Genomic DNA, 20,586 nt, shown 5'->3' on the forward strand with positions numbered 1-20,586 from the left:
GCCCCAACCCACTGCCGAGCCCCATGCCGCACCCCTCCTGCACCCCGACCCCCTGCTGTACCCTGCACCCCTCCTGCATCCTGACCCCCTGCTGTACCCCTCACTCCTCCTGCACCCCACACCCCAACTTCCTGCCCTGGGCCCCCACCACACCCCTCCTGCACCCCCTGGGGGCAGGGAGGGGGCAGAGTTGGGGTGGGGATTTCGAGGAAGGGGTTGGAATGGGGGCAGGGCCTCATGGAAGGGGTGGAGTGGGGGCAGGGCCGAGGGCGGTGGGGGAGGTGTCAGTAATGTGGCCCTCATGGTCATTTGAGTTTGAGACCCCTGACCTAGACCCTCCCACTGAGCTATCTGCACCCAGATTGTCCCACACAGAATCCTCTCACCCCACACCTGGATTCCCCGACACTTGAATCCTGCCTGGTTGAGCCGACCTGCCGCACACCTGGTGCAGAGGGGCATGGCCCTAGGGTATTTCTGGGGCAGGCCCAGGCCTTGTGCTTTGTCAGGATTGGGTGCAGCCTCACAGTGGCCTGCGCTCCCCACTGCCATGCTGAAGCCTCTGCATTTATTTATTGACAAATAAAACTTGCAGAATTTTAAAATATTGTGTGTAGAAATTTTTATTTTTTGGTGCACAATCCCCTCAGGAGTAATACATTATCCAAATTCAGTATCTGGGAAACAAAAATGATGTTTATTCTTTGGAGTATAGCCTTTTAAAAATGAGAAATCATGGGAATCCAATCAGAAAACTATTTTTAAAGTGAAAGGGGGTCTTCAAAGGAAAATGAAAGCTGAACCAACCACAGATGTGTACTGAATTTTGATAGGTATGGTATGAAAGCATTTTTTTAAAATGTAAGCCTTTAAAAGTCTTTTGGACATATACAGGTTGGCAGTTCATCTCTTAGAATGAATATGTTTTATGGATGATTTGGTATTAGTTTTATTGCTTTGCAGGTTTCTCTTAAGGTTGTGACCAAAAATTAGAAGGTCACAGTTATAAAGTTAGAGATGGTACATCTGCTTCAACTTTGAGTTTTCTGGCATTTGATCCAGGTCAAGTTTTTTTTTTAGCATTAGAATTCTTTATTACATGTAAAAGTGCATTATTGATACATTCTAAACACAAGTGAAAGAAAACTCACCCTTTATCCTTGGCATGTACATCAGCTCCATGCTGTAGTAACAGCTGCACAATCTTAACCCGGTTATACCCAGCTGCTAAGTGTAATGGAGTTGACTGGAAAGATAGAATGAATTTAGAATGCATCAAAATTATAAGTTCAATTATTAACTAATCAAGCATTGTGAAATGTGAAAGGAATACAACTAATAAAGTTATCTAAGTCCTCAAAATATTTGTATCAGTAGAGAGAATGTTTGAAGAGTTATTTAATAAGTATTTGTGCAAAGGACATTTTTTCCTTACCTGCTCACTTTTTTTTTTTTTTTCTTGTGATCTAGTTACCATCAATACACATTGCAAGGTTCTACTCACCACTAATACATTCAGGCAAACGACAACCACTGTGACAGGTTTTTGGGCTCTGCAGCCAGCTCCCACTTCCTCCCAGTTTAGTCCTTCCATAGATAAGCCAAAGCCCTCCCCCTGAGGCTCCCTATGTGACTTGGCTGTTACCAGTATATTGCCAGATTATGAACAGTTCTCTTTACCAAGTAAGAAGTTAAGTTTAGAAATAAGCCACAGTGACGGCTAACTGCTGGAGAGAAGAGTGTGATTACATGCAGAACAAACAGAAAAACTTCACCTTATCCTCCACCTGAACTCCCAAGACAGACGACTGCTCTACGATCTGTCCAGTCAATAGGCATGAGAGTTTTTAGAGAGGAGTACCCAGCAAAAGGCCTGAAGCAATAGGATTTGCACAGAGATCTTTATCTTCTTCATTCAGGAAGTGGATAGGTTCATAAACTTGAGGGGTTTGCACAATTGGACCAGATTTATACTCCACAAGGAGGGGGAAGTAGTAGTACTGATGCTCAGACACTTAAAAGTTTTGGAGAGCTTCAGATATCCAACTGCAGGATGTAACATGTAAGAAACTGGCTTGGGGAAAACCTAGAAACTTAAGGGAATGAGCCCATGCAAATATCTAATGAGACAGGGCCATAGATAGCGACTTGAACCTTCAGGAAAGCTATGGGCTCAAACTGAAGAAATTTCAAAAAATTTTGGATGGGAATTTTGGCACTTTTAGCCAAGATACCCTTACCCTGCCAGAAATAAGTCCAGGCCCTGTAAATGTAGCGTTAACTCTACTGTAAGAAGAGGTAATATCAGAGCCAGTGCCAAGTTTTGGGGACACAGGGTGGAGGTGGTGCAAAAGAAGAGTGTGGATACAACTCTTCAACTCACTTGGCAACTATTAGGATCAAAGAAGGAAGGCTTTTGTTGTAAGTTTGACATCAGCACAGCTGCAAAGAAGGTCAGTCAGCATAAGAAAGTTGTTCTGCCATTACTCTTTGATGCAGATGATAAATGCAAAAAGTAGTGGATATAGTTCTTTTTAAGCAAAGAAGAAAGCATATCTGACAGTTGTCACATAGGTACATTCTGTCTTCACATACAATTTTTTAAGTAAAAGTTGAATATGACCTACCAAAAATCTGACTCAAATGGCAGTTTTAAATATAAAGAATTAAATACAAATGTTAACATTTCAAAACAAAATGTCTTGGCTTTGAGCTAAAATACCTTTCTGCCATCACTTGCATGACAGTTGACATTTAATGGTGTAAGAAGAGCCATCATCTTTTCTTCATTACCACCCCTAGAAAAAAAAGATAGTTTAAACACACACAGAACATTTTGGCCAATTGATACTGCATATAAAAACAACTTTAGTTGCTTTCAGTATTTACAGTGCTGCACAAATAGCAGAAACAACAAAACAGCTATTTGGAATGTTTCAAATCTACTAAAAACTTCTACAAAGGATTTCAAATTATACAATATGAACATTGACATATTACAAACCAGTAGCTACTGTGCATCACATCTTGTCTAACATTAATTGGCTGTTTTCATCACCACTGCCTAACACAGAACCCTATGGTTCTTCACTGTAAGCAGAACCTATGAGGGGGTATACCAGACCCTCTGAGGCCCCCTGCTGTAGGCTCCTCCAAGCTGCCTAGAGTGGCTGTGTGGGACACAGCCAATCAGGGCCCAGCAGCCTAACTATGAAAACAGCTCCAGGGGCAGAGGGCGTTTAGTTTCTTTCTGGAGCTGTAGGAGTGTGGTGGTTGATGGAGTGACAGAACGCTGGACAGGGCAGTGCTGTCAGAAGCTCGGGCGAGCAAGAAGGAGCCCTGGGCTAGCTGCTGGGACTCCATTAGGACAAGGCCCTGAGGTAAGGGTGCCATAATTGTTTTATTAATTTCATCCAAAAATGACTGTCCAAGGCCTCGTATGTACTCAGAAAGCAATCTTAAAGTTAATTTGAGTGTGTTATTAAAAAGTGGGTTATTTTGAAAATATTGCCATGTGCAAATTGTTTTCTACATTTAATACATACCTGGCACTTTCTAAGAGTTCATCCTTCTTGTAATCACCTGAAAGCGAAAAGAAAATGATTTCCTTACCTATCAAAAACATACAATCCATGGATAAAAGTTTTTATAATCTAAAGTTTTCTGCTTATCCTCTTCTTTCAGTATTTAGAGAACACAAAGTCTCCAGCTATTTCCCCTCTTTAAAATAATTAGCACTTTGTGCTCTTGAAATTCTGATAAGTTCTGTCATTTATACTTGGAGTCTGGCCACAAATAGAAATTAAACTAATATTTAAGAAAAATCCAGAACAGCATATTACTTTTGAAATAGGAGCAATGGTAGCCATAATCTATCAGTTACAGATTAAAAAAACACCACTTACCAGTCAGCACTGCTTTTGCAGATGGGTCTGCTAAATCCAAAGCTGTCCTTCCATCTGTATTACGGATGGCTGGTTCAGCACCATGCTGCAGCAGTACTATAAAGTAGCAAAATCTTTTATGTGAAACAACTCTGATAGAAACTAGGCTTTTGAAATATGGCTTGTCATCCCACCAAGACCCATCAACAGAATGGCCCAGTTGGGGAGTCTCTTGATTCCCTTACCCAAACTTTACATATGTTGAGGCCACCTATGTCATAACTAATATCCCTGACGTGTCTGACATGCTCTTATGCCAAGGTAAACTTGTCTTGTCCAATTTGCCAGAGGCGGTTTTGATAACTGGAAGATAAGGGCTCACACACATATTTCACTACTTGACCACTTTACTAACTGTTTAATACTCTTCATAGCTCTCATAACTGCCTAGTTAAAACACAAATTCAATTTAATCTGTTGGTTTGGGTGAAGACTGATAGATGCCTCTGACTAATTTAGTGGGGGTACAGGGCACAAAAGACCAGAACTAAGTCATTATGTTAAAGAAGTTTCTGTTGCTTCCATGTGTTATGAGGAGCAGCAGCAGGGCAGGATAGACAGAGTGTGGGAAGAGAGAAAGACCACTTAGTAGTCAAAATACTACTTATAAAATAAATCGAATTCACATGACTACTTTTCCCCTCCCCCACCATGTAGTTCTCTCCACCTAAGAGAGAACCATATAAGGTAGCAGGGGGATTTTTGCATTTCTGTAACTTATAGGTATGTGTCAACAGATTTTTATATGTCAAGTTTCAGCTCACAGTAAATTTTTCATTTTTGTGAGTGTGCACCTGACAAACTAGAATTTAGTGATGGGCAGAGCTTGATTTAAAAAAAAAAAAAATGAAGAATTGGGCTTCGCATGGTTTTAATTCACACAGAAGTCAGTTGAGGGGGAAATCTGATAAAGTTACCTATGCAGACATCAATCTTGCCCTTAATGGCAGCTTCATGAAGAGGAGTATAGTTCCAATTATCCCGAGCATTAGGATCTGCACCATGACGCAAAAGAAGATTGACAACTTCAGCGTGACCGAAAGAGCAGGCATTATGAAGAGGAATGAGGCCACCATCATCTCGTGCATGGACATTGGCACCACTCTGAAGCAAATATTCAACTACTTCCTTCCGACCAAAACCTAAAACAAAAAGATGACTCTGTATAAACCACTAGGCATTAAAAGAATCAGGCCAAGATTAAAATTAGAAAAACAAGACACTTAAAGAGGGAAACTACTATAGAAGAAACCACAACTGAGATCTCTGCTACAGCAATACTTTTATTGAAACCAATGTATTAAAAACCCTACATATAATGCTAAAGAGTATACTGATACTATACCTAAGTATATAGCGTAACTACAGCTGTCTTGGTTAGAAATGCTAGGATAAACCATTGTAACCTGAAAATATCAGGTAACATTAGTGCAGGACATTGACAAGCTTAGGGAGGAAAGATGGTTGAGTGCCTAAGGTGCCCATGGCACTCAGGAAAACTAGGTTCAATTCTCTGCTCTGCTACAGACTTCCTCTGTGAGCTTGGGCAAGTCACTAAGAGCTTGTCTACACACACAACTACAATTATATCATTACAAGCCCCATACTCTGGACTCTCACACTCCAGTCCCTGCTTCCCCCACCCCCAAAAACCCTCTTGAAGGCTCTCATTTTTGATAGAGCCCAGGCTAAAGACCATGATCTCCATGCAGCAAGTTAGTTAAGCTGCTACCTCTGAGAGGTGCAAGCAGCATCAGGAGGCAGCAGAATGATTTCCTCTGCGTGCAGCACCAGACAGTCTGGGTGCCCTGATTTTCCAGTGATTCATGCTTTTCTGGTATTTCAATTTACACACACACACACACACACACACTATGGAGCTGCATATTAGACCTTGCTTCACTTGGCCAATGAAAAATAAGAACATTCATAGTCCCCAAAGATAATCAGAAATATATAAAGAATATATACTTCATTAGGGTTGGGCCTTTGACTGGTCAAGAAGTAACTAGTCAATTGACCAGCCAAACATTGCCAAATGATGTAAAAAAATGGTCATATATTTCAAAGCACTAATTTAATGGAACAGTAACAACAGTAAGAAAAAAGAATAAAAATGTATGGTCTCCAGTAGGCATAGCCTTAGATCAGTGGTCTCAGATCTTTTTATGCACAAGATCACTTTTTGAATTTAAGAGCAACCCAGGATCTACCCTGCCCCTTCCCTGAGGCCCTGCCCTGCCCACTCCATTCCCCCCTCCTGCCATTGCTCGCTCTCCCCCACTCTCACTCACTTTCACCAGGCTGGGGCAGGGGGTTAGGGTGCAGGAGGGGGATTAGGGTGCTAGGAGGGGTGCAGGCTCCTGCTGGGCAGCACTTACCTTGGACAGCGGGGCTAAGGCAGATTCACTGCCACGCCGCTCCTGGAAGCGGCCAGCATGCCCTTGCAGCCCCTGGGGAGCAGCAAGGCACGTGGCGCCGCATGCTACCCCCCTCTGCAAGCACCACCTCCGCAGCTCCCATTGGCTGCGTTCTCCGTTCCTGGCCAATGGGCGCTGCGGAGGTGGTGCTTAGGCAGGAGCAGCGCACCGAGACCTCTGCCCCTCCTCCCCCAAGATGTCAGCGGTGTGCTGTCCGCTTCCAGGAGCGGCACAGGGCCAGAGCAGGCAGGGAGCCTTCTTTAGCCCTGATGCACCACCAGACTTTTAGTTTCCAGAGATTGCGACCGACTGGTAGAGGCTCCAGGATTGACCAGTCGATCACTATCTACAGGTTGGTGACCACCTTAGATGCATACTTATGCCTAATTACAAAAAAAGTTACTTTACTGAGTTATTTTAACTCAGAAAAAATGCAAAAACACAATCAAATGAAGTTCCAAAAAAATCAGAATAATTACTACCTTTTAGCAATTAGATGTGCATGTTATTCGAGACAACTGTTACAAAAGAAATATGAAATTAGAAATAAAACTATAAAAGGAGTCCTTTTTAAATGCACTTATGCTAGGCAGGCAGCAGGCCAACTCCTCAAACATCTTGCTTTCATCATCTGCTTCAGCTATATGTCAAACACAGCAGTATTGCCTTCTTCGTCTGATAAATACTGAGTGAACTCTTCATCTGCCATTTTCTTCTCTAATTTTAAACTGTGATACATGCTCACTAGCTTCCCAGTGGAGGTCTTGAGTCTATTTCTGGTTTTTAAAAGGATTACTTCTTAAACCTATCAATTTTATTCCACACATGTTGTAGTACACAGAAGTACTAAAAGAATTTCTGCCACTGTAGTTTGAGTGCAAGGAGGACACAACCCTTTCCACTATGATGAAGTAGCAAGCTATTTGATTCAACTGCTGGGATTGTATTCCACATTGTTTTAGGACTAAACTGGATACTTCTTGCTTTATAATTTGCTACCTCCATCCAAACTGTTTATATATCCTTTGAAATTTGCAACAACCACGATGAGGTCACAAGATGAATCAAATTAATCATCAGAAAAGTCTTGGCCCGGGAAGTATGGCTCAAGAAGGTAGGCAGCATTATGGGAGGGAATGATCACCTGATTTTTTGTGTGTGTGTGATTTTGTATATTTGAGCTTTTATAAGTGGACTGTATTCAGTATTCTCACAGCTGGCGCACTGTCTACACTGGCGCTTTACAGCGCTGAAACTTGCTGAGCTCAAGGGGACTGTGCCTTTTTGCTCCTTGTGTTGGGGGAGGAGGTTTAATAACTGAACAATCCTATTCCTCCCCCACTCCTTTGAGTTAACTTCTGTATGTTTGTCTAGTAAATTTAGATTGTAAGATATTTGGGGCAGGGACCATCTCTTTTGTCTTGTTCAATGTGTTTTGCAAACCACCATGTACTCCACTGCCTTAGTATACAAATAAAGATCTTCATACAATGTTTTTCTTCAAGATTCCAGATAATCAAGATGCTCATCTTTCCATTAGTTCACCTCTTTCCCCAACCATTAGCATGTAATAAAATGAACGATCAAGATATTTAAGTAGGCTTGCTAACAGATGGCACTATGATGCAATCAAAAAGGTAGGCCCAGGCTGCTGCCTACATTAGAGCATTCCTGATGAAATATTTGACCACGTTTGACTGTGGTCAAATAACAGGTGGTCAACTGACTGGCTTGCCAATCCTTAAGAGCATAACCCAACCATTAAAGCAGGATCTACACATAGCTTTTATAGTGGTATAACCTATTTTGGTTAGGGGTATTTTTTTAACTGAATAGTTATGATCAGGTACAACTCCCAGCCTGGATGCAGTTATGCCAGTATAACAGCATCTTATAACAGTAGTTTATTTCTCTTCCTGTACAGTGGGGCAGAGTGTTGTACCACTTTTCACTATACCAGTGTAGTTAATAAAATACAACTTTTGTGTTTAGTCAAGACTTAACTGCCTGGAATTAGGAAGAAATATGATACCAGAGTACATGGACTATTGCTCTGATTTGGTATGAAAATTCTTATGAGCTTCCAAGTTACTGCAATGCCTCTGAGCATGTCATCAGTAGCAGGATTTAAACCTGGGATCTCTGAATCTAAAACCATGAGCCTCTCTATTTCCTGAGTTAAAAGATCCAGTTAGCTTAAAGGCTGTGAAGCAAAAATGTCCTTGTAGTCCAGCCACTAGGGGGGGGGGGGGGGAGAACAGATGGCCACACTGCAATATGGGATACGCAACTATGTTAAAAATAGTGATAATGGAAGGATGAGTTTTCTATAAGGAAACTTAAGACCTCAACAACAGCAGCTTCCTTCAAAAAATATGTATGTTGGATAGAGGCTAGATTTTTATAGTAGAGTGCCTATATTTAAGTTTCATAGGAAAAAATGTTGAAAACTAAATTGTGTATAAACATTAAACAAATAGAAAAATTAGTTATGAATATGCTGGCGCTTAGCCTATTTTTAACATATACTTGTACTTATACTTTCTTGGTTTGGAAGCAAACTGGGTTCTGTATTCTAATTCACTGATCAAATTTTGCTGCAGCAAAAACTTGGGTTTTGGGTTGGTTTTTGTTTTTAAAGATATAGAAAATAGGTCTCTTGAAGAGCCAATGTCTCATTTCTCTAGTCAGTCCTTTTTAAGAGCAGGGAAAAAGAACCAGCCAGAAGCTTTTATATCTTACCATCTTTTTTGGGGGGGGGGGGAGGGAAGAACGACAGACGACACATTCAAGTCTGTAAAGGTCAACATTACATAAGGAAGATCCTGATTGAAGGCAAGTAGATTTCTTACCAATTTAAAGTTTTCACTGTCTCCCCATTCATTGGCTCAAAACAATCTGAATGTCCCCCACTTATAAGTGTAGTTTAATTCTGAAATTGTACACTGGGGGCAAATAGCCTATAAAGTAATTTATCATAGTGACTTCGCACAGCTACAATTGGAGGAAGTTCACCACTTCTATATTCAGTGACTTCTAATACAATGATATATATCTGATCAAAAGTGAAGTGTGAACAGATTTTTAAATAAACACTTAGGTAAGGTTTTAAATTCCAATTAGTTACTGGAAAGCAAAAAAGGTAGCCAATTTTAACAAAGCACTGCAAAATTCTACTTGTCTTCTCATGTAGGGCAAGTAATATTTTAAAGTAAAATATCAATATTTGTCCACCATAGTGTGGACAAGCAAATTATGCATAGGCTGGCAAGTGACAATTATGCAAGCCTGGTTTAATGTCATATTGCACTAACACAAGCCTAAATTTATATAAAGCAGTTTTGTAATGTTGTTAGTCCAATGCTGGCTACATCTTAAGTATTTCTCTAATTGAAAATGCACCAGCGCTGCAAATCTTGACCCTTTATATTAAGTTTTGACAGCTCTCTTTTTTCAAGAAGCTAGGATGATTTAGGGCACTTGCTCATGCATATACTACTCATAGAACTAAACCTTACAGGATGTGACTGATGCCTATAAAGGTCCTTGGGGCACTTCAGAACCACCATTATCTCTAAAGAAGAGGTGCAAGTTTTTGTTTCTCCAGAAACAAAAAACCCTAATGAGCAGAGTAGATTGATTTTTAAATGAGGATTTAAATCTAGTGGAAAACCTCAAATTAAATCAACGTTCCCATTTGTACTTCCTTTATTTTCTAAAGAGAGGTGCATCTCATTGGTTGATATAACCATTAAAGCAGGGGTTCTCAAACTGGGGGTCGGGACCCCTGAAGGGGTCACAAAGTAATTACATGGGGGTGGGGGTTGCGAGCTGTCAGCCTCCACCCCAAACCCCACTTTACCTCCAGCATTTATAATGGTGTTAAATATATTTTGAAGTGTTTAATTTATAAGGGTGGGTTGCACTCAGAGGCTTGCTATGTGAAAGGGGTCAACAGTATAAAGTTTTGAGAACCACTGCATTAAAGCATGCTGATTTACAACTAAATAGAGCCTTTATACCAGATTAAGTACATCTTTCTGCTGCTTAGGAGGGGTACACATCTATATATTTATTCAAGCAATTGTACAGCTACTGACAACAGCTGAGGATCTTCCTCTGTCTACTTCTGTGATAGGTCTTATTTAGACTTTTACTTGACTGACTTCCTGGACTTTCCTCAAGATTTGAAACTGATTTATATCCGTATTCTCTTGCCTCTCATCAATTCTAACAGAAATTATGTATAGTCACTAGGAGAGGCTCCTGTGTCCTCTCTTGGCATTGGGTTAATTTCCCTGGTAGGCAATAAAGTAATACAAATAACTAGGAGCTGTAGTCACAGACCAGGACCCCACTGTACTAGCTGCTGTACAAACACAGAGAGACACAATCCCTGCTCCAAAGGAGTTTACAAACTAAATATATCTGTTCCTCATGTCTTCTGTTTAAAAAAACAAAAACAAAACTTGAATGTTTTAGGAAGGGCATTCTGGCTACTACAAATCCCTTGAATCAGTGGCATTTCCTGGTTGTCATGCTCCATCTCTGGAGATATTTAAGAGTAGGTTAGATAAATGTCTATCAGGGATGGTCTAGATAGTATTTGGTCCTGCCATGCGGGCAGGGGACTGGGCTCAATGACCTCTCGAGGTCCCTTCCAGTCCTAGAAATCTATGAATCTATGACAAAAAGCGTTGCCTGCCTGTAGATCGTCCTAGGCCCGGTCTACACCTAGAACTTAGGTTGACGTTGGAACACCGCTCAGGGGAGAGAAAAATTCACACCCCTGAGACACACCACCTCCTCTTAGATAAGTGGATTAACTACAGTGACAGAAAAATCCTTTCATCAACTTAATGAGTCTCTACACTACGGCCTTAGCTGTGCTTCTGTAGCACAGACATAGCTTACACATGCCCCTAACTTTTGCTAATTGGACTTGATTACATGCCTACTTTGTTGTGCAGACAGTGACACTCTTGACTTAAGCTTCAATACAACTTAACTGCCGTAGGTTCATCTCATGTGCAATGGAGTTAAGAAACATCAAGATTAATCTCCACCAAGATACCCAGATTCATTGTTTCCAAAGAGCAGCACATGCATGAGAACAGCCTGTTCTCTCAACCCTTTTCAGTTAGTAAAGTCAACTCTAAAGTAAGTCTTTTAGACCAGGAGGAAGAATGGAAATTCTTTATTTAAGGAATGGGAGAGAAGACGACCTTGTCTAACAGGCTGCATTTTTTAAAGTCTAAGCCAGAGTGACAATACAAAGAAAAAAGGAACACAAGTTCCCTGGTATTGTGGCATCTCTGTTGCGAAGCAAAAACCTACAGAATAAGTACACTTCTCCAGAACTGAACTAAACCAAACAAAAAAAGTTGCCTAGCACATGCATTAATACAAAGGTGTGCACACCCAGCCTCATTAACAGAGGTTCTGCTGTGTGAAACTACAGCAGAGCCTTTGTTACCACTTCCTGGTAGGTTACTCTATCTTCAGTAGTCTGGTAATCCTCCAGAGACAGAAGACAGAGAGAGCAGCCCTTATTATTCACACACTGAATAATGGAACAAAAAAAACCCAAAACGTGACTTTGCTACCAATCACATTACTCTTTTTCATTTACTACAGTTAGGTTCACAGTTGAAAAGTTCCATCCAATGGAAGGCTATAAGTATATCTTCTCAAGAGAGACTAACAGGTAGGTCTCTCTACCAGAGAGATCCTGCGGTCTTGGGAGGGAAGACATCAGTAACTGCCTTGTAATCCTCTTTTCAGGAACCAAAGGGAGGAATATGGAACCCTTCCGATATCTCTGCTACCTAGTGGCATATACCACCTATCTGTTTCTATTGCGAATTTAATAAGGATGTGATTTATTTTTTTAAGGTTATTCAGAATCTTGAAAGTTCCACTGGACAAAACTAAGCAGGATTATTCTTATCTAGGCACTTAATTTTTTTTATACGATCTGAAGAGAAACCTGTGTGTGTATATATATATGGACTATTTGGTGAGTGTCCCTTCAGTAATCAAAAATCAATTATCTTCTATCTCCCAAGCCTGTAGTAGAAATAGCTTGACTGGCTAACAAAGGAATTTGAGTTTATGAATCAACTGCAGGTGTGCTGTGTGTAAAGATCTTATCGAAAGAAATGAGTTTGGTACTTAGGTTTTGAAAGCATTAGGAGTTCCATAGTCTATTAAAGTTGTCTCATGTGTTTAATGGTTTACCTTTAATGGTAAACTATTTCACAGTTTCAGTGGAACACAGCTATCCTGCAAGAGGCTTTCAGGTAACTAGGGCCAAACCCATGAAGGCCTTTGAATATGAGAAGACACACACTCAGCAGGACTCTATTCAATGGGGAACCTGAGCAGAGTGGAGCAGCAAGGCTACATGTTCATAATGACCTATGTTTGGCAAATAATGGGCTGCTGATTTTGTATCATTTATCCCTAGAAATGAGTTGCAATAGGCAAGCCTAAAGCATCCACATAAGTGTTTGGACAGCTACAGCCAGGTCTGTGCCTGAAGCGATAGAACACAATCTCCTGACCAGTTGCAATGCCTACTGTGTGATGTCATGTTATTTAGGCATCCAAAAGAACTGAATCCAAGCAATGTTCATTTACAAGTGACAACAAACAAAAAAAGTGCATAAAGTTTGGGACTTACAAAAGGGGCCAGTCAGATAATGTAAGAAATTCTAGTAATAGAGGGCAGTTTTAAAATCAACAGGAGATAAGCTAATTCTTCTCTTAACTGTCAGTCTAGATACTTAAATAGCAGCCGTGTTAGTCTGTATCCACAAATTTCCCCATGTTAAGTATCCTCACACCTTCTTGTCAATCTGTCTGGAATGGGCCATCTTGATTATTACTACAAAAGTTTTTTTTCCTCCTGCTGATAATTGCTCATCTTAATTAATTAGCCTCTTAGAGTTGGTATGGCAACTTCCACCTTTTCATGCTCTCTGTATGTATATATATATCTTCTTACTATATATTCCATTCTATGCATCTGATGAAGTGGTCTGTAGCCCACAAAAGCTTATGCTCAAATAAATATGTTAGTCTCTAAGGTGCCACAAGTACTCCTGGTTTTTTTAGTACATAAAGTATCTCCTAACATTTCTGTAGAGCAGAAAGCATTAGTACTCCAGTTTTACATGAGGGGAACCAACACAGATTCAAAGGACTTGTCAAACAGGAAGTTTGGGAAACGCAGCCAAGACCTGAACTCAGATCGCCTGAGTCCTGATCCAGCACCTTAGCGAGAAGGCCATACCACCCAGTCAGCAGCCACCGTCTTCCGTTCAATTGGGCAGGTCCCAACCTCTATGGGACTAACTCTCACCGTCACCAAATGGGTGTTTGGCGCCCAGCAAGCTGGGCGGATCGCCAAGCTGGCGTATGTACAATTGAACGGGGGAGGGCAAAACCCCCAAGGCCCGTCACTGAAGCACAGACACAGCCCCTCTTGTGGAGATACGCTGTGCAGAGCCAGGAGCCCCCAACGCTGGCATCTAGCGGAGCCCCGCCACAAGAAGCAATCACGGGGGTCCGACAGGGCCAGGCTCCCGGGTTCGCGCTTTGGGCAGTCCCCAGGCACCCCGGCGCTAGCCGGGCTCGGGCCAGGTGCGTGGCACAGCCGGGCTCGGGCTCGCTCCCACACAGGCCCGGGCGGAAGGCGCCGGCCCCGCCAGAGCAGACGTGCGCCCGGTACCTGCGGCGAAGTGCAGGGGGCTGGACTTCCTGCCCGCCGTGTCCCTGCCGTTCACGTTCTCGGACCGCACCAGCCGCTTAACCCGCTCCACGTCCCCGTTCCTGCAGGCCTCGAACAGCTCCCGGGCCGGCTCCGCCGCGGGCCCGCAGCCCGGCGCCTCCGCCAAGGGGGCCGCTCCGCCCGCGCCCCGCCGCCCGGCCATGGCGCTCCCCTTCCCAGCAGCAGCGGTTCGGGTGTCTGTCACGGGCCGCCCCCCGCCATAGCCCCGACTCCCGACACGCCTCGCTACAGGAGGAAGCGAGCCCGGGGCAGCCCCGGCCAGACTCCCTCCCCCGACAGCTCCAGCGCCCGGAGCCAGACACGCCGCGCGTGCGTGCGTGCGTGCGTCCTCCTTGGAGGAGGGGCTGGCTGTGCGTCACATAGAGCATGCGCAGAAAGGACAGCCGCCACGAGACTGAACACAGAGCATGAGTACTGCTGTTTGCGCGTGCGCGCTGCGCAGAGACTCGGAGTCGGCAGTGAGATGGGCAGGGGGCGGGGCCGATTCAGTGTGAGAGCCCAGTGGTGAGGCGAGGGACCCCTCCCGGCGCACTAGTGCAGCGGCATCTCCGGGGCGGGGCTTTGCTTCTGACGATATAGCGATGGCCCCTGTGGTGCCCGCAGCACCAGCCCGGCCGGGCTGTCGTGACGTGCTGACCCGCCACCGGTGTCGTGGCCAAGGGCAGGCAGTCTGCCCGGGGTGCCATGCGGCCGGGTACCTGCTGCTCCAAAGCAGACTGGAGCTTCCCCGAGCCCAGGGTGGGGATCAGGGGTTGCATGCTCTAAGGCAGCCTGGAGCGCTCCTGTTGGCATAATAAAACCATCTCCACGAGAGGGGGGTAGCTATGTTTCCGGGCAAAGCTCTCCCCCACCGTCCACACTGTGCTTAGGTCACTGTAACTTACCTCACTTGGGGGGTGGCTTATTCACACCCCTGAGTGACAGAAGTGGTTGTGTAGAAGCCCTGAGATGAGTAAAGTGGGGGTCAGGATTCTAGTTGCAGTTTACTACCTAAAATCACTACATTATCTTCCCTTTTAAATCTCACAGGGCCCTTAGTGATTCTGTACACAGGGCACCAAGGCATATGTTAGATGAGGTCAAGGGCAGCCCAGGTATATATATTTTTAGGTGGATGCTGCCCATAGTTTTCTGGTAGGTCCAAAGAAACCATATGCATAAAAGTAATCACAATACAAACTGACTTTTAAATCACTTGGCAAAATGGCCCTTTAATCAGAGAGAGCTGGGTGTGTGTGAAGTTAGGTAAGAAGTGAAGTCAAACTCAGAGGCTTGTATACTACCATCTCTCTCTCTCTAAGGCAGTGATTCTCAAACTTTTGTACTGGTGTCTGCTTTCACATAGCAAGCCTCTGAGTACGACCCTGCCCCCCTTCTAAATTAAAAACATTTTTAAATCTATTTAACACCATTATAAATGCTGCAGGCAAAGCAGGGTTTGAGGTGGAGGCTGACAGCTTGCGACCCCCCACCTAACCTCATGATCCCCTCAGGGGTCCCAACCCCCAGTTTGAGAACCCCTGTTCTAAGGGCATGGCTACACTTGCAGATGTAGAGCGCTGGGAGTTAAACCAGCCCTTGGAGACTGCAGCAGGGAAAGCGCTGCCCTGTGTTCACACTGTCAGCTGCAAGTGCAGGGGTGTGGCCACAGAGAGCAGTGCATTGTGGTAGCTATCCTAGTGTGCAAGTGGCAGCAGCGTGCTTTTTAAATGGGGGAGGGAGGAAGTGGAGTGTGAAAGGGAGGGTGTTGTGTGTATGTGGGGGGAGAGACAGTGTATTTTGGGGGGCAGAGCATGTCAGCATGCTGTCTTGTAAGTTCAGACAGCAGCAGGGGGAAGCCCTGCTCCCCCCGCCCCTCTCTCTCACACACAGGCACAAATGCCTGCCTCTGCAGCAGGAGCATTCCACAGTAATGGTTTGCTTTGTCTCAGAGCAGATAAGAATGGCGGCTGTCAGAAACTGAGCTTTGAAAGGGGATATCCACATGCCTGCAGCTAAGTTCAAAACAATGACCAGAGTGGCCACTTGACTTCGGGGGATTATGGGACATTTCCAGAGGCCAATCACAGCACAGTAATGCAACACGTCATCCACACTGACACCCCGGCATTTCAGCCAGGGCACAGCAAGCTCTTTGCTTCTCCTGGAGGTGGATTACCAGGAGTGCTCCAGCTATAGAGTGCAGGTGCTCTAAGTGCCTTGCCAGTGTGGACACCTCAGGAGTTAGGGCGCCCAGGGCTGATTTAATGTGCTCTAACTTGCAAGTGTAGCCAAGGCCTAAGGCAGCAACTGAGTCTAGACTGGTCTTCACTGCTTGCTTGGCATTTATAGCTTGGTAAAACTAAAGTGCCTTCACAGTTTACCCTTGAATAGCTCATGTGCATTAGTGACAAGCCCTCTGTGGGCAGGTCAGTCCACCTGTCTATCACTCACTGAGCTCTTTCTAAACAACTGCGAGCTGCTCATATTCTCACCTTCAGGAATGAGGCTTTGCTTTCCTGAAGAATAAGCTTTATTAAACCAAGCTCTGACCTTTGTTGAAATTTAAACAGGAGCTTCAGGCCAGATTTTCACATGCACAGTCTGCAGTCCCCCAGTCTCCTGGAATTTGTGGGCAAAAAAAGCATCAGAAGAGTAATTTTAAAAATCAGGTCTGTTTTTGGAGGACCTATATCTTTTGTCAAATTACCCTGATTTTACATCAGATATTATATGCCTATGTTTGAGGTGGCCTACCAGTTTCCATGGCAATCTTCATAGGCATGTGGATTTCACAGCATTTTATAAAGGTGGCTCTTAAATAGAAAGTTTGCTGCAGTCTTACTTATGAGGCAGGTGGTCTCACAACAAATTTTTTGGTGGCCTCACGGTGCGGTCACTAACTCTTGCAGGTGGCCACTCTGACAGGCTTTCCTAAAGCACTTAACTTTAGGAAAAACAAATGAATATGCACATATACATGTCCAAATCATTGTAATTTATTTATGTAGGGTTTTTTTTGCGCAGACTCAATAGTAAAAATAATGCACAGTTGTCTATTCTTTACTGGACCTAAACAGAATAGAAACATAAGGTTTTTTTTTTGTTTTGTTTGTTTTTTTAAAAAGACTTGCTAGCTAGTAAGTCTGCTACTATGAAAAGTGATATTTGTTAATATCACTTTTCACAGCAGACTCACTCATCCCCGGCAAGCTGGGGGACAAACCCTGGATGTGGAGGTTGGTACAGCAGCGGGAGGGCCAGGGGCAATGGGTGACTGGATGGGGGGAAGGGGAGTGGAGGAGGCAGCGCGGGTCAGGGCGATGCAGGTGGGGTGAGTCTAGGGCTGTAGCCTGGAGTCCTGCTGCACGGCTGGGGGCTGGAGGAGGCAGCAGGAGCCAGGGACAATGTGGGATGGGGGGCGAGCCCAGAGCCCGAAGCCCAGCGGCTGGGGGACGGAGCCTGCCGCTGCATGGCTAGAGCCTGCTGCCCACCACCCCAGGGCAGAAGCCCATAGCCCAAGCCCAGGGGTGCTGGAACAATTTGTATAGTGGGGGTGCTAAGAGCCATTGAACCAAACTTTAAACCCTGGATATCATGGAAACCACTTCAAGCCAAGGGGTGCGACAGCACCGCTAGTTCCAGCCCTATGCACAAGTCCCACCGCCCCCAGGAAGGTGGGGAACTCACACTGGTCACCTGCTCCTACAGTGTTTGTGGCTCCAGAAGGGGGCAGGGACCAACCCCTGCTGGTGATCCCAGGGGAGGGGCCACTGTTTGCCCCCCCCGCCTCCAATCACCACCCAGGAGGCTGTGGCCGCAAGAAAAGCCCCTGGTGGCTGCATTTGAGAAACGCTGAATAGGGCAGCTAAGAGCCCCCTATGTGGCCTGATTTTTAAAAGTGCGAAGCACCCAGCAGCTCCCACTGAATTCTAGAACGAGAGAGAGAGAGAGACTGACTTCAGTGGGATATTTATCTCCCCCACAAAGCCATAAGATGACATTTAAAACCAGAGATATATTTCTCAGAAGCATAGTTTATACTGCACTTTATTTCTTTTCCTGACAGAAGGGATTCTGAAACATTAATGAAATAAATTAGAAATCTGGTATGACTTTAAAATTCATTATGCCTTTGAGGAGCTAAAGTAAAAAACATTTCAACAAGCCCACATCATTATACTAAACAAAAACCACTTTGCCTGGCTCCATGCTCCAGGAGGGCTCTGTGGCAGCTAGAGCATGGAACTGACCTATGGCTCACAGGACTCTGGACTTGCAGGGCCTGAACTGGAGGAGGGGGAAAGGTTAACATTCTTTTATGCTAAGAGGTTGACTCTTCAAAGTGCTAAGCATTCTGGCAAGGTGCTGAACATCCTCAGCTCCCTCGGAGGTCAGTGAGAGTTGAAGGTGGATCACTCCCTTAATATCTCCCTCAATCTTGCTGTTGGGGGCATTATACCACATCAGAATATCTCCAGTTTATTTATTAGTACATTTTATGTGAAGGTCACCTTTAAAGTTCAGTAATTTTCCCCAGTATATTGTACGCCAGCTGAAATTCAGAAAAAAATAGAGCCACATTTCTGGTTACCATTTATTAGTTACATCACAAACTATAAAATAGCAACTAATACACACTGTAGCATATTAGTAAGTAAAGTTAGTGGCTTGAGATGGCCTCAGAAAATACAGTGACATCTTTAAAGTGTCTATAGATTTTTTTCTAAAAATATTTTTGGTTTGTCACTAGAGGGCAGAAAAATACAAGTTGAAAACTGCATGTGCAAGCCTGATTTATAAAAGGGAAAACAATGCATTTCTTATTTCCTTGTGAAAATAAAGGTTGTGCATGTGGGAATTCATGTGCAGGGTCATCTTCAATGCCAATCTGCATGGTAGTCAATTAGCTTTAGGGTTTTCAACTATTATCCTTTTTAATTCACAATGAATTTCCTGAATCTTTCCAATTGGTCCCCATAATGACTTATAGTGCTGGTAGAAGCAGTGACTAATGTTGCCATTAAAAGTCTCAAAGTGTCAACCAGTATTTTTCATTTCAAAAGAATAATTACTAAAATGCACTTGCTTTAGGTTTTCCCATGGTAAGACTCAGAAGAACAACTCTATTAATTGGCAAAAAGAATGAGGAGTACTTGTGGCACCTTAGAGACTAACAAATTTATTTGAGCTAAAAGCAACACCCATTTTTTCATGTCCTCTGTGTATATCTATATCTCTATATATCTCTCTCTTCCTACTGTATTTTCCACTGCATGCATCCGATGAAGTGGGTTTTAGCCCATGAAAGCTTATGCTCAAATAAATTTGTTAGTCTCTAAGGTACCACACGTACTCCTCATTTTTTTTTGCTGATACAGACTAATATGGCTACCACTCTGAAATCTATTAATTGGTACTCAAGATCTGGACATTGTGAAATGTGCTTTCCAGTCAAAAATTCAAAGTTAACATTTCTGACTACTGTGCTGGAGCAGAGCATGGAGAATCTAGCCCATAAAATAAACAAAAGTACTTATAAGGAAAACTAAGGTGGTAGATTTTTAGTTAATAACTATTTATTATAAAACAGAATCATTGACAGTTGGAGTTATTTTTTCCCGTAAATTGTAAGAGAGGCTATCAATAAGAGATAAGGGCAATACAGATTGTGTGTTACCGTGAGTGTACAAAAATAGATATTTTTAAAGCTTCAGGGTTTTTTTATCAGATCATTTGATCCATCAAAGAAGACATCTGATAATCTCATACAGCCAGCCAGTTATTCCATTTTTTTTTTTTTAATTCCTACCAACCACTTTTATCTAGTTGGTATTTATTCTTTATTTGCTATCTTTGTGTGACCAGCAGATGGGGGTATAGTGGAACAACATTAGAACAAGAAGCTGTGGAGTAATGAAGAAATAATAGAATCTTTAGAGCTCAGAGACCTGACAGACAGAGTTAAGCACTAAGAGTAAGCACAAGAGAGTTTGGACCAGTTGTATATGAACGTGGTCATTCCAGAAGGGATATAGTTGTGAGATGTAGAGAAGGTGTGGTGACAAGAAATTCAGTCATTAGAATATTGATAGCTATGTATGTGGTGACCATGAAAACCATTAAGTGACTTAACTCTAGGGTTACCATATTTTGAGTGTCCAAAAAGAGGACACTCCACGGGGCCCCGGCCCCCAGCCCCGCCCACGCCCCAACTCCACCCCTTCCCCAAAGTCCCCGCCCCAACTCCGCCCCCTCCCCTGCTTCCCGCGAACATTTGATTCACGGGAAGCCTAAAGCAGGCAGCAGGTAAGCTGGGGGGGGTGGGGGGAGGAGGCGCGGCCCAGTCTGGCCCCCTCCGGTGGCCGGCCCTGGCCCCAGCGTCTCCAGCCTGGCTCGGCTCGGGCCCTGGGGTGCCGGCCCCGGGCCAGCCCCCGGCCGAGCACCC

At 43.8% G+C, this 20,586-nt stretch overlaps 1 protein-coding gene across 3 annotated transcripts in view; it reads right to left on the minus strand.

The window, feature by feature from the left end:
* Positions 1 to 14,438, minus strand: part of TNKS2 (tankyrase 2) — a 69,366-nt gene extending 54,928 nt beyond the window's left edge. For all 3 annotated transcript variants that reach the window (XM_026650866.1, XM_026650865.1, XM_026650864.1), the window contains exons 1-6: positions 14,100 to 14,438; positions 4,862 to 5,086; positions 3,906 to 4,001; positions 3,546 to 3,582; positions 2,723 to 2,798; positions 1,152 to 1,246 (exon numbers count right to left, since the gene is read on the minus strand). In XM_026650866.1, coding sequence (XP_026506651.1) covers positions 1,152 to 1,246; positions 2,723 to 2,798; positions 3,546 to 3,582; positions 3,906 to 4,001; positions 4,862 to 5,086; positions 14,100 to 14,301 — 731 coding nt within the window. In that variant the 5' untranslated portion in view covers positions 14,302 to 14,438. The remainder of the gene's footprint in view (positions 1 to 1,151; positions 1,247 to 2,722; positions 2,799 to 3,545; positions 3,583 to 3,905; positions 4,002 to 4,861; positions 5,087 to 14,099) is intronic.
* Positions 14,439 to 20,586: the final 6,148 nt, after the last annotated feature.

Source organism: Terrapene carolina, unplaced genomic scaffold, assembly GCF_002925995.2.
Source record: "Terrapene carolina triunguis isolate 2854851 unplaced genomic scaffold, T_m_triunguis-2.0 Scaffold95, whole genome shotgun sequence".
NCBI lineage: Eukaryota > Metazoa > Chordata > Testudines > Emydidae > Terrapene > Terrapene triunguis.